This window comes from Saccopteryx bilineata, chromosome 5 (genome assembly GCF_036850765.1).
Source record: "Saccopteryx bilineata isolate mSacBil1 chromosome 5, mSacBil1_pri_phased_curated, whole genome shotgun sequence".
In the NCBI taxonomy this organism is placed as follows: Eukaryota; Metazoa; Chordata; class Mammalia; order Chiroptera; family Emballonuridae; genus Saccopteryx; species Saccopteryx bilineata.
In genome coordinates this window covers 158,161,400-158,174,761 of record NC_089494.1, presented here as the reverse complement: position 1 = coordinate 158,174,761, position 13,362 = coordinate 158,161,400, and the positions used below count along the sequence as shown (strand labels likewise).

The 13,362-nt window shown below is 34.5% G+C and overlaps 1 protein-coding gene across 3 annotated transcripts in view; it reads right to left on the bottom strand.

Moving 5' to 3' along the window:
• Positions 1-262: 262 nt before the first annotated feature.
• MINDY3 (MINDY lysine 48 deubiquitinase 3) overlaps positions 263-13,362 on the bottom strand; it is a 100,440-nt gene continuing 87,340 nt past the window's right edge. For all 3 annotated transcript variants that reach the window (XM_066280865.1, XM_066280867.1, XM_066280866.1), the window contains 4 exons: positions 11,497-11,569; positions 8,800-8,887; positions 3,613-3,684; positions 263-1,191 (listed from right to left, as the gene is read on the bottom strand). In XM_066280865.1, the coding sequence (XP_066136962.1) occupies positions 1,042-1,191; positions 3,613-3,684; positions 8,800-8,887; positions 11,497-11,569 (383 nt within the window). In that variant the 3' untranslated portion in view covers positions 263-1,041. The remainder of the gene's footprint in view (positions 1,192-3,612; positions 3,685-8,799; positions 8,888-11,496; positions 11,570-13,362) is intronic.

Below are 13,362 nucleotides of genomic sequence, written 5' to 3'. Positions count from 1 at the left end.
AGTCCTATTAGAATAAAGCAAATCTCTCTTCATTTCTGTAATTTTGTTCATTGGCCCAAACAGCTGCCAGTCATATTCTGGTGCTTCTGGCTGTCTGAGTTATAGAGCTCTTAGGTAAGCATAGGCTTGGTGTCCTTTTCAAGGTGGTATATGAGTCCACTGGTCATTTATTCAGTGCTGTACTCTCAGGGTTGCTGGGCAGAAACATTTAAAAGTATTTGTTTATTCTGAGACACTACTCTAAAAAAAATGTAAGGGTACATTTAAAGAAAAAAGGTGTTTATTTTGGCCATTCACTAGAATCATAATAAATAATGCAATAAACTAATGTAGTAACAGATGTTCTCATGCACTTACCATATTTATAAATTTACAAAGCCTGGCTTGCAGGCCCGCCAGGACAAAGTTGGAAGAGCATGTTCCACAACACAGTGAAGGGTGACAGGGTGAAGACTGTCAGACTCTTTCCTGCCTTTTTAGAAAATACATTCTCTATATATCTGTGAATAAATGCTAATTTCCTTTATAGTTTCTACTTTTTATAAACATGCCAGAGCTAGGCCAACTATCAAAAGGTCCAAGTTAATACTTTGTTACTTATCAATATTTCATATGGGAAACAGATTAAAAAAATAAAAATTAACTCTTCTGCATTTCATTGTGGAAGCTGATATTGCAAGCCAGATCATTTAAACAATAAAATATGCACAAATAAAATAAACTCCCAAAATAGAAGTTTATAAATAGTAACTTTGATACTCAATATACAAACGCTATAGTATTAAACAATGTTTTTAATTTGATAAATGACCAATTATCTAACTGCAAAAGTGGTGAACTTTGATTAAAGCTTCATAAATTTCACACAAAGAGTTAATATAAGGTAACCTTTAACATAATTTAAACATATGTTAAGCACTGAAAATGTGGTCTTACGTTATTTACAATTAGTTAGTGATACCAGTGTATAGCCAATTGCCAGTCTTGCATCCCTGTTTCAACATCTGCTATTACAATTTTCCTTTTAAATACTTAGGCAAATTAGTTTAGTGAAGGAGAACGATCTGTGGTCCACAGTAACTCGATGTATGGCCATTTGGTTTGAAGACAGCGTTTAATAGGTGTGTCATCTGTTTGTAGCATGGGATCTTCAAAACCCAAAATAACTGCAGTCCCTTCCACATACATCACCTGTTGAACAAAATAAAACCACCAAGGTAAATCAATATTCTCAGTACATTTTTGTGAAGGATACAAAGACTTTCAAATAAGGCACTATATATTGTTTCATATGAAACTTGACACCTAATTTTATTATGATGAAATTATGAGCAGGGATATCTATTTACTGATTAATGTAAAAATAAATTTGGAAACAAGATGGAAATACAAATTTTAACTGCTAGGTGACTAGATGATTTTTAATTATAAGCTTATGACAAGAAAAATCTTTTAAAAATCCAAAAATACATACTTTTTGATAAAAGAAAAATCATTCTTCAAATAATTTATACGACTTGAAATAAATTATTCATATAACAATGTAAATTGTTCTCATTCTTTAAATATTGAAGCATTCAGATGGTCATGCTCACAAAATGAAAAGCTACAACAGAAATAGTTATATATTCTAAAGACTTAATTTTCTTTTAATTTAAGCAACAAATTTCCAAAGATGAAAGCAATTTGGATATTTACCAATGAAATTTGCTATTTACTATATTAAAAGTTTCTGAAATGCTGCTCATCAATGTACTTTATACTGCATGAAAAATCATGGAGAAAAAATTGAAAAGGATATCAGGACAGAAATAAAGACCAAATAGAAAGGTTGATATATAAAATTAACCAGGTCCTTTTTATGCAGTGGAATTGATCATATCAAATATAAACTGGCAGGTGAGTACCAGAAATGTTTATTCTGAAGACAGCAGAGTTGCTTGGGCAAGTCCCGTGACCTACCTCAGCGCCCAGCCAGCCTGTGCCTGCAGCTGCTGCCTCACACTCCCTCCCACTTGGCCAGCTGCTCCTTTTGTCTCCTCAGATATTTTTAATAGTACCTTACAAAGTCTTCTACCATATTTCTAGCTCCTAGGTATTATACCTAGCTCCATAACACTGTACCTCTGAACTTAATGACATACATGCTTTGCTTCCTAGTTGTAAGAACTATTGTCACGTTAATATTTATCTTCGATTTCCAATCTTTTTGTTAGTATGTCAGACGCTTGGCATGAGCATGATTTGAAAACTTACTATATACAGGTAGCGTGACCAAGGACAGGACTGGGAATCAGGAACTCAGTTCCAATCCCTGCTCTGCCAGTGACTTGCTGTGTGACCCTGGGTGAGTCACTTAATCTCCCTGTCTCAGATGCCTCATCTGTAAAATATGGATAATATTTGACTGACCTACCTTGTAGAGATTGTGTAGGTAATTAGTGACTCTAAAGTACCTCCTATTACAAGGCTATGTAAGATTTCAAAAACTAGATGAAGCACTCATAAACACATCAGAAAACAGCATCCAAATTTTCTTATTGTCAAATTTATATTATTTTGCTATGAATATATCAGTAAATTTTCTTCATGTGAAAAGATCTTTAGACCTAATTTAATAAAAATTCTGATATTTTGTTAGGAATATAATATTAAATTTTAGCCTGTTTTAGATATGCTCTAACTAAAATGATGCATTTAGTGTACATTACAATCTATTTTCTGTAGCCATCCTCAATTTAGGTAATTATGAAACCAGCATGACTGTTTTAAATAAAAATCTATGTTATAATATTAGAAGGCTTCATTCCTTCTAATATTATCTATATCTACTATGATTGCTACTTGAATAAATGGAAACATAATAGATATATCATATATGTAGACAAAGCTAATATTTCATTCAAATGGGTGTATCAGTGAGACCAACTTTTGGACTAAATTAGGTTAAGTACACTGGAAGTGAGTCTCCCGCTGCCTCTGTCAATGACTCCTTCACAAAGGAGAGCAGCAGAGCACAGCAGAGCACAGGGGTAAGAGGGCGGGCTCCAAAGCAGTCTGCCTAAGTTTCAGCCCCAGCCCTGCCATTTCCTGGCTGCAAGGTGCTTACCTCTCTGGGCTTCAGTTTCCTCTTCTATAAAATGGGAATATACAGACCATACTTACTGCATAGGGTGGAGGGAAACTTCAGATAAAACAAAATACTTAATACAATTCCATGTAAATGCTCCATAAATGTTAACTAATATGGTTATTAATTTAAATGATTAAAAATTTTTTTTCCAATCAAAATCCTAGTCCCCCTTTCTTCACTTAAATGGGTTGGTAAAACTATAATATTGATTTAATAATATTCATATAGCCAAGAGTAATATCATGTATGTAGATGCAGTTATTTTGTCACAGTGAAATTATTACTCCAAAATTCCAATGAGGATCTCAGAACATCATATATTGATTAAATAAAAATATGACTAGTTCTAAAATACGCTGTAACAAAGACCCTTGCAATAATCTCCTTAGGTAGCAATTCTGTGGGAATCAACACTGTCATACATTCATATATTTACAATCCAGATGAAGACAAATCACTATGTGAATGAATTATCATACCTTTTCATTATAATTTGACTGCTTCAGTCCATTGTAGTGGTAGACAGTAAAAGACTCTGGACAACTGGAGCCCTATTAAAAATAAAGTACTATTAAAACTTTAAATTATATCTTTATATCAGGCAATTTCTAATTAGCAACTGAAAATAAAATGCAAGTCTCTTAGATCCTCATCTTCTGATGGGGGTATCATTTGATAAACAAGAAACTCATATTTGTGCAGGTAACTACCAGAACAATCTAAAAGCTGAAACAGCTGCTCCGGGAGGAGGCTGGAAAGCCCGGAAGTGCTGGGTTCTGTCGGCTCTTCTGTCCTACTACATTTATGTTTTTAACTACATGCAGGTATTACTGAAACTTTTTTTAAGAACAAGGTTCTAAAACACACACAAAAAATATTTCCTAAAATGTATCTCTGATTTTTTTTTTTCTGGTTGTAGATATTTTCCTCTCAGTAAGTATGAAAGAATAGAAATATTTCTTTTACTGAGATCACAAACATATATGCACCAATACTTCCAATTTGGTCTACAGTACTGACTTGGGGCTTTCCATCACTCAAAATATCATTTGAATATTGTGAACTTTTAAGTAGTGAAAATAGTATTGTGAGAAATGAAAACACATAATTAGTGCTTAGAGACTTGAATAACACTCAATAAAGGGTATAAATCATTACACCAAACTTCCAGAAAAATTGATCATGTTATTTCTAGTCTTAACCTTGGTTCTTAGTTAAAGATCAAGTTCAACCCTTTTAACCTAGCATTCAAGGCTATTATTGGTCTGGCCCCACTGGCGGTGCCTGGCTCCAGTGATTTCCCTCAGGGCCTGTGGCTGCCTTCTGTGCTTATCCCTGGATCCCTGGTCTTCCTGGCTGTATCACATTGATACAAGGATGGGATGTGACTTAGTTGGGCCAGTGTGCCTCCTTAGAATTTTTTTTCCGATTGGAACTTGGGGACGAGAGCTTCTAGCAACTGTGGGTAGCTTCAGCTTTCTAGAAAAAAACAGGGTGAGAGAATGCAGCTACTCTGGAAAGAGGAAGGATATAAAATGGAGGGAGAGATGTTCCAGTCTTAGAGGACTCGAATGCTGCTTTTGATTCTTCTTCATATCCTCTGAGGTACTCCTTCCAATTCATATCTGCCCCTCCCACTTAAGTCAGTTCAGGCTGGCATTCCATGATTTGCAACCAAGACTCCTAAAATACAGGACCTAATCTACCTTTTCAGTCTTATCTGCAACTGTTCACCTTTCTGAATTCTCATCTTAGATGAACATATTACTCATTTTCCCATGAAAAGACCTTTTGTTATGGGCTCTTAGCATATTTACTCCTCTCTCAAATACCTTTCTCTCTCCTCTCATTTTTAAGACCTAGTTCAAACCTTATTCTTCTGTAGCTTTTCTTGAACACATTGGTAGGGTTGTTTATGATTTGGGACCTTTATAAAAATAACTCTCAAAAATTAATTTGGAAAGAAATATATACTACTCTGTATCATCTATTCAGTTATTTTGAAAGATAAATTAAAATTTTAATTTTTTAAACTTTTCATTCTTGTATTCCCAACTAAATCTAAGCTCTCTTATACCTTTTTTGTATCCTACTCAAAATGCTTCACAACAAATAGAAAAATCAATAGTTTAGTTGATCATTTCCTCAATTGTATACATGAGTCAATGCAATTGGTTACTTAGATTAATAATTTGGCTGTTAATTTTCAGAGTTAATGTATTTAAAATATAAATATTTACTGTGGTTGAATACAATTTATATTCTCTAGTTCCAGTCATTAACAACTGGCATAAAATACTGAAATATCAAAAGACAGTTTTACATGGAGGTAAAGGGCTTAGTCTCTGGAGTCAGGTGACTTACACTGGACTCTTGAATCAGCCACTTTCTAGATATATAACCTTAATTTTTAAGTTCTCTAATCCCAAATCTCCTCATTACCAAAATAAAAGAAAAATATTACCTAACTTATAAGGCACATGGTGCCTGGTACACAGTACATGCTTAATACATGGTAACTGCTTCTGCTATTCTTCTTATAAACAAATTGTCTTGAAATGCTTATGAATATTTTAAGTTTTTCCCCTTTGCCTTATAGCTAAGGCATGCTCTTCCATTGCACCTACTTAAAGCATTTGTAAAGATGAAACTTTATTTAATGTACTCCTGGTTGATTAAATGTTTGCTGAGTGTCACTATAGTGGTCTGTTAGGTACAAAACAGTGTATGAATAATGTCTAAAATGAGTGATAGAGTCACTTTACATTTTGTGACTATAGAGAAAGAGGAAATCAATGGTGTGAGCTATGATCAGAAAAGTTCTGTGACACTGAGAGGTTGGAGCTCTTACAGGATGGGAGTAGGTTAAGAGTGTGACAGGTATTCCTCTAAAGTAGTGGGTCTCAAACTTTGGCATCACCACCTCAGAATCCCCTGGAGGGCTTGTTCAAACCCAGTGCTGGATCCCAATGCCAAAGCCTTTTATTCACTAGGTCTGGGGAAGACCTGAGAATTTGTACTTCTAACAAGTTTTTTGGGACCATACTTTGAGAACCCACTGCTCTACAGAAAACAAAGAGCAGAATACATACTTTGGTTGAGGAAAGAGCATGAATTACCCAGAAGCAATGAGATGACTCAGGTTCAGATATAGAGTTTGTTCAGAAAAATAGCAGGAAATAAGCAAACAGTAAGGAGAGAGAACAAACAGAATAACCAAATGGGAAAGTCTGTCATCTACGGAAGGGAAGGGGCCTAGAATTGTCTTTAATGATCACAAGGAATACTAAAATTTAAAAATTAAATTCTTATAATAATTATATGCAGTATCATGTAATTAACTAAATATAATTATGGTTGGTAACTACCTCATTTTATTTACATTTCCCAACCACTTCTCAAAATCTTTCCAAAATTAAATCAACAACAATTTTCTTTTTATTTCCTCATATTAATAACTAAGAAACCAGGATTTCTCTAAAATGTTACGACAAGAGCCTTGAAATAAATCAGAGGTAAAGTTAATATTGTCTAAAAGTTTAAAATACTAAAATTTATTAAATATTTATTAAGATATCTAAAACACAGTATTAGAATCCAAAAAAGAGCTTTTATAAAACCCTAGTAGTTAATGTATGAACAAATATGGCACCACAATCCAAGGGTCTTGCTAACAATATCAGAAAAAAAGAATCTAATTTTTCATGAAGCATTTACCAAAAATTTTAAATCTACTTGCTATAATGTGATATCCCTCCTTTTTGAATTTTCCCTCATTCTCTTTCTTTATTCACTGTAACCATAACAGAAGTATAAAGGTTTAGAAAATATAGCTTCCTTTTTCTTTTCTAATTACCAAGATTAAATGTTAATAATATTGTCTACTCTGTTAAAGATAAGTTAAATCTGAGACATCAAATTAACAATTCTATCTTGAAATTTAATAATTTTATCTTGATATTTTTAAAATTAAATTTATTGAGGTTACATTGGTTAATAGGATCATATAGGTTTCAAGTGTATGTTTCCATGATACATGATCTGTATATTGTATTATGTGCCTACCACCCAAATTAAACCATCTCCTGTTACCATATATTTGTTCCCCTTTACCTCCACTATATCGACCCCCTTCCCTCTGGTAACCACCATTCTGTTGTTTGTGTCTATGATTTTTCAGTTTTATATCCCACAAATGAGTGAAATCACATGGTTCTTAGCTTTTTCTGACTTTTTTCGCTTAGCATAATATTCTCAAGGTCCATCCATGTTGTCACAAATGGCATTATTTCACCTTTTCTTATGGCTGAGTAGTATTCCATAGTATATATGTACCGCATCTTTTTTTATCTAATCCTCGAAAGATACTTTGGCTGTTTCCATGTCTTGGCCACTGTGAATAATGCTGCAATAAATATAGCAGTGCATATATCTTTGGAAATAAATGTTTTTAAGTTTTTCAGGTACATACCCATAAAATGAATTGCTGAGTCAGATGGTAACTTGTCTTAATTTTTTAAGGAACCTCCATACTGTTTTCTATACAGCTGTACCAGTATGGAATTTCTACCATCAGTGAACAAAGGTTCCATTTTCTTCACAGCCTCTCCAAAACTTGTTATTGTCTTATTGATAATAGACAATCTAACAGACGTGGGTAGCTATCTCGTTGTAGTTTTGATTTGCATTTCCCTAATAGCTAGTGAAGTTGATCATCTTTTCATATATCTCTTGGCCATTTATATGTTTTCTTGGAGAAATGTCTGTTTAAGCTCTCTCCCCATTTTTTAATTGGATTATTTGTTTGCTTGGTGTTGAATTGTATGAGTTCTTTATATGTTTTGGATATTTTTCAATGTAACAATACATATTTTTTATAATAGAAGTAGAAGAGAAATAGTAACTTCTATTAAAACAATGAACTTTAATTTAAACTATGCTGATAACCTAATGAAATAATCACAATATACCTAGAAAAATAATTTGATTTATGATAAATCCTCTGTTTAAATGAGAAACACAAGCAAAGACAGGTAGGTGCAGGCGGTAGAACTGGGTTGCCAAAGATGCAGACTTAACTTAAAAGAGTATTCAGACTAGAAGAGATTTCTATTAATTGAGCTATTATCAGAACTCAACGGAAGATATATCCCAACATGAGATGGCACAGCTCCACTCAAAGGTTTTTCTTCGAACCACCCAAAATTCTCCTGGCACTGAGGTCCACTGCTAGGAGCTCCCACTACATACCGGCTCCTTTACCTTATTTCTAGTACTTAGAAAATTCTAAAAAGATACATACCAATCTACTGACACTTGTTACCTGAGAGAAGGAAAATAGGGGTGGAAATGGATAAAGAGAGTCTTTCTCTCTTTACTGCCATATTTCTGAATTTTAAACTTTCTTTAGAAAAAATAGTATCATTACATGTATATACTGGAGTATACACTGTCTTCCAGCATGATTCTACCTCAAAGTTTTGTATTACTATGTTGGAGCATACATATCCATCTATCCTCTTTGTATGGCAAAGGTATTTATATTATACTGCATTTTTTAGTCTCATATTTGCATGCTAGAACATATTAAATGTATAGGAAAAAGTGCTAAAACATTTACAGATGATCATCCCATAGAGCAAAATAAATTTCTTCAACTATGTTACCTGGTCAGGAAAAAATTCTTGAAGAAATGGACCCAATAGTATGATTCCTAATCCTTCTGGATCTAATTTATTCTTCATGAGATTTATACTGTGGGGAGGAAAAAACAACAGTAGATACCAAAGGGAAAAAAAGCTTATTTTTCTTCTTTCATGATTAAATTACTGGTACTATAACACTTTGACTGCCAAAAATTTTAAGAACTGTTCTTTTTAGCCTCTAAATGACAAATACACAGGAATGACATCTGATTTGCCAAAACTTAGTTATTTTTAAACCAGAGTCATCTGTTACTATTTAGAATTTAAATTATGACGATAACTTTGGAATATTGTTCCTTATTAGGTAAAGTAATTTAAAAACTTAGGCTTATAAAAACAGGCCTATAACCTCCCAAAGGCAAATTCACTCTGCTTCATAGGTATGCCTAAATTTAACAATCAAATGAGGCATTTAACTTAAAATATTTATTTTAAGCTCAAGGGGGAAAAGAAACACGGTCAATAGGAAGTGATGCATCAGATAATCAAAAACATCTAAAAAGCTTACTTTTGAGAACCAAATGAGGTAGAGGCTTAAAATTCTTAGGCAATGTACTTGGAGGTTAGAGGTAAGCTAACTGTCAGAGAGCTAAGGTAGAGGGAGTTAAGGTAAATACTATGTACTTCATTTCTCCAGGAGCAGCCTGAACTGGGTAGTGCTTTGTGCAGCCATTTAGGTGCAGCCAAGGCTGGTGAAAGGTGTTACATGTGACTAGAAAGAAGATAGAGAAAAGAAGACTGCAGTTTGAAGGGTTTTAAAAATAAAAACTTTCTGAAAAGAACATTTTCATTCATGTTATCTCCCAAGCTATAAATGCCAAGTTAAGTGCACCTTATTATTAAACATGTAAAAGGATGTGACATTTTAAAGGGTCTGAGTAAGGGCAGGAGGTTATGACATGAAACAAATGAAGGCAAGGACACATTATATTTAATACATCTAATTTATTAATCCTAAATTTGGCCCTGCTAATTTATGGGCCATCACATATCATAAACTAGACCAAAGTACAGACTGAATAACTGAGTCTAATCTTTTAGCTACTTTTAGAAAAACAAGATGGGCTCTGGCTGGTTTGCTCAGCGAATAGTTTCTGCCCTGCATGCAGACGTCCCAGGTTCAATTTCCGGTCAGGGCACTCATGAGAAGCGGCCATTTGCTTCTCTCCCCCTCCCTCTCCCTTCACTTTCCTTCTTCCCCTCCCACAGCCAGTGGCTTGACTGGTTGGAGCTTTGCCCTTAGGCGCTGAGAACAGCTTGGTTAGTCTGAGCATCAGCCCCAACCAGGGGTTGCCTGGTGGAGCCCCCTTGGGGCACATGCAGGGCCTGCCTAGCTCCCCTCCTCTCACTTAAAAACAAACAAACAAAAAATACCAATCTGACTAAATTTTACTAACTTTATAATTCAAGGTATGTTAAGTATTCTGATGAGACGAGGAAAATTAAGTAGATAATGTACAGCTACCTATGTAAGAATTTAAAAAAATTTAACCTTTCGTTTTTTCTCCTTCTGTCTTAAGAATTGTCAGTAACCAAAAATACCTATATTTACTTCTCTTTTGCAAATGAAGGCAATGAAAACAAGATGGTCTCCACCTGGAAATCAGTTTGGAAGGAATATGCTAATTACTATTATTCCATTTATTGGACTAGTTCAACTCCCTCTGAATTTCTCCTCTTTAAGTTGGAAACAGTAATTATGTCTGTTAAGAATGAATAACATCACAGCTCCAATAGTAAGACTGAGACATTTTCAGATGTGATTAGTGTGTAAATGTACCTACATATGCATTTCATACTTTTAAAGAAAACACACCTGATTTATTTAAAAACAGAATTGGATCAAGTTCTAAAAACTGCATATGAGTATATTTTACGTTGTTTTTGCTGAATCCTTTCCTTAAATGTTTTGTAAGCTAAAGTTTGTTCATTGTCAAAAATTTTTTGAAGAAAAAATATTGTGCAGATAAAAGTTAGTGTAGATTATATGTCATTTTAATTTTATTTCCACATTTGATCAATATATGTAGCCACTTAACAAGAAATTTTCTCATGTATAATAAAGATCCCAAATTTATGGAAGAATTTACAGATGTAGCAAATGTAAAAATGTAACAGTGAACTGTGGACAATGGAACAATATTAATGTGAGGCAATGCTTTTGTACTTTCAGTACTGACTCTGCTGTGATATTCTGGTCACTTACAAGGTTTTAGATCAGTTAACTTAATCACACAGAAATGTTCAATGTCTTTGATCAAATAAAAGTCCTGCTTATTTAAGCAGGAAAACTAGCAATATAGACATTTTACAGATCTGTCACTACTTTTGCTTTAGCTACTAAAGATATGGTCAAATTATTTTTAATGGAAAAGGTCTCACAGTGAGAAAAAAACTTATTAAGTTTGTTAAAAAAGATATATACTACATTTTTAGCACATTTTTCAGCAGGACGGTAAGTGTATAGTGGGAAGGAAAGCTCATTTTAAGTATGTCAAATTTCTGCTATAATACTGAATAGTCTGATTTCTAACTCTTTTTTTATATAATGTCCTATGCTTTGTGTATGCCAGTTTAGATAAAAACAAAACAAAACATGGAAATTTTAAATGTAATGCAATTTTCCCATTGGTTAAATAACGCTTCCTATTTACTTACTATTCAGGATCAGAAACAAGGTCCAAAGCTTTCATCACGTCTTCTAGAAGTGAATCAGGTATAAATCCATTATCTGGAAAGAAAAAGGGGAACAACTTGGAATATGAGTTTATGTCAAGAAATGCTGGGTGGGGAGGGGGATTCCATGATGGTGAAAGAGTAGGCGGATGTTCCAACTGTCACCTCCCAGGACCAACCTGAAGTTGTAACTAAATTTAAGAACAATCATCTGCTTTTCTACCCCGTCCACTCCTCTTTCTTTCCCTCTTCCCCTCCTGCAGCCAGTGGCTCAACTGGTTTGAGTGTTAGCCCTGAGCGCTGATGATTAGAGCACTGGCCCCAGATGGGGGCTGCTGGGTGGATCCCGGTCAGTGCACATGCGGGAGTCTGTCTCTATATCTCCCCTCCTCTCACTTAAAAAAAGAAAAAAGAAAAGGAAAGAAAAACCAAATTAGGACTAAATGAAGAGGAGTCCATAACCAAGTAGTCAAAGAAGCCATATCAAGACTATATAGAAAGAATCAAGATGTGAACAGGGCTGCCCCTGCACCCAGAAGCAAGTGGCAGTTGAGCATCCAGAGGTACATCTCAGCTTCAGGGAGGTTTGCCGTAAGAGATGTGGGTCCTAAGCCCCAGGATGGGAGTATAAGCCTGCAGCACCAGCCTAGAAGAGTTGCCTACATAGTATTTGGCAGTGAAAAGAGGCAAGGTTTCTCTGTGTAAGAAAGAAACTGGAGATCTCAGAGAAACATATACCCTTTTAAAGGGGCAATGCATAAAATCTCACTCACAGCCACTTACCCTGGGCTCAGGTGGAGGGAGGGCTGAGGGGACAGCTGCTTGAGGACAGTGTGGAATTGGAGGCAAAGAAGCAGAACAGCAAAAAGAAAAGAGGTTCAAAAGGCTGAGAAAACTCTAAAAGACTTCTGTGACAACATGAAGAGAAACAACATCTGCATCATAGGGGTTCCTGAAGGAAAAGAGAATGAACAAGGGATAGAAGACTTGTTTGAAAAAATCACAGCTGAAAACTTATGTAAATTGATAAAGAAACAAGTCACACATGTTCAAGAAGCACGGTGTTCCATTAAAAATGAACCCAAGGAGGACCACACCAAGACACAATATAGTTAAAATGCCAAAATTAAGAAACAAAGAAAGAATACTAAAAACTGCAAGAGAAAAGTAATTAATTACCTACAAATGAGCCCCTGTAAAGCTGACATCTTACTTTTCAATGGAAACACTTCAGGTCAGAAGGGATTGGCAAGAAACATTCAGAGTGATGTAAAACAAGAACCTAAAACCAAGACTATTCTATCCAGCAAAGCTATCATTTAAAATTGAAGGAGAACTAAACAGCTTTCCAGACCCCCCTCAAAAAAAAGGCTCTAGGAGTTCATTATCACCAAACCAGTACTGCAAGAAATGTTAAAGGGCCTGCTATAAGAAGAGAAATGAAATAAATAAATAAATAAATAAATAAATAAATAGAAAAATGATTAAGGATTATAGGTTTAAAGAATAAAATAGCAATAAATAAATAAATAAATAAATAAATGTCATAATAAAAGTATAAATGGATTAAATGCTCCAGACACAGGGTAGCTTCAGGAATAAGAAAACGAGACCTGTATATGTGCTGTCTACGAGAGACTCACTCAGAACAAAAGCTACATATAAGAGTAAAAGTGAAGGGATGGAGAAAAATATCCCATGCAAATGGAAATAAAAAAAGAGGGCTGCGGTAGCAATATTTATATCTGACAAAATAGCCTTTAAAACAAAGGCTATAGTAAGGCACAAAGAAGGTCACTGTATAATGATAAAGAGAGCAATCCATCAAGAGGATATAACCAGTGGAGG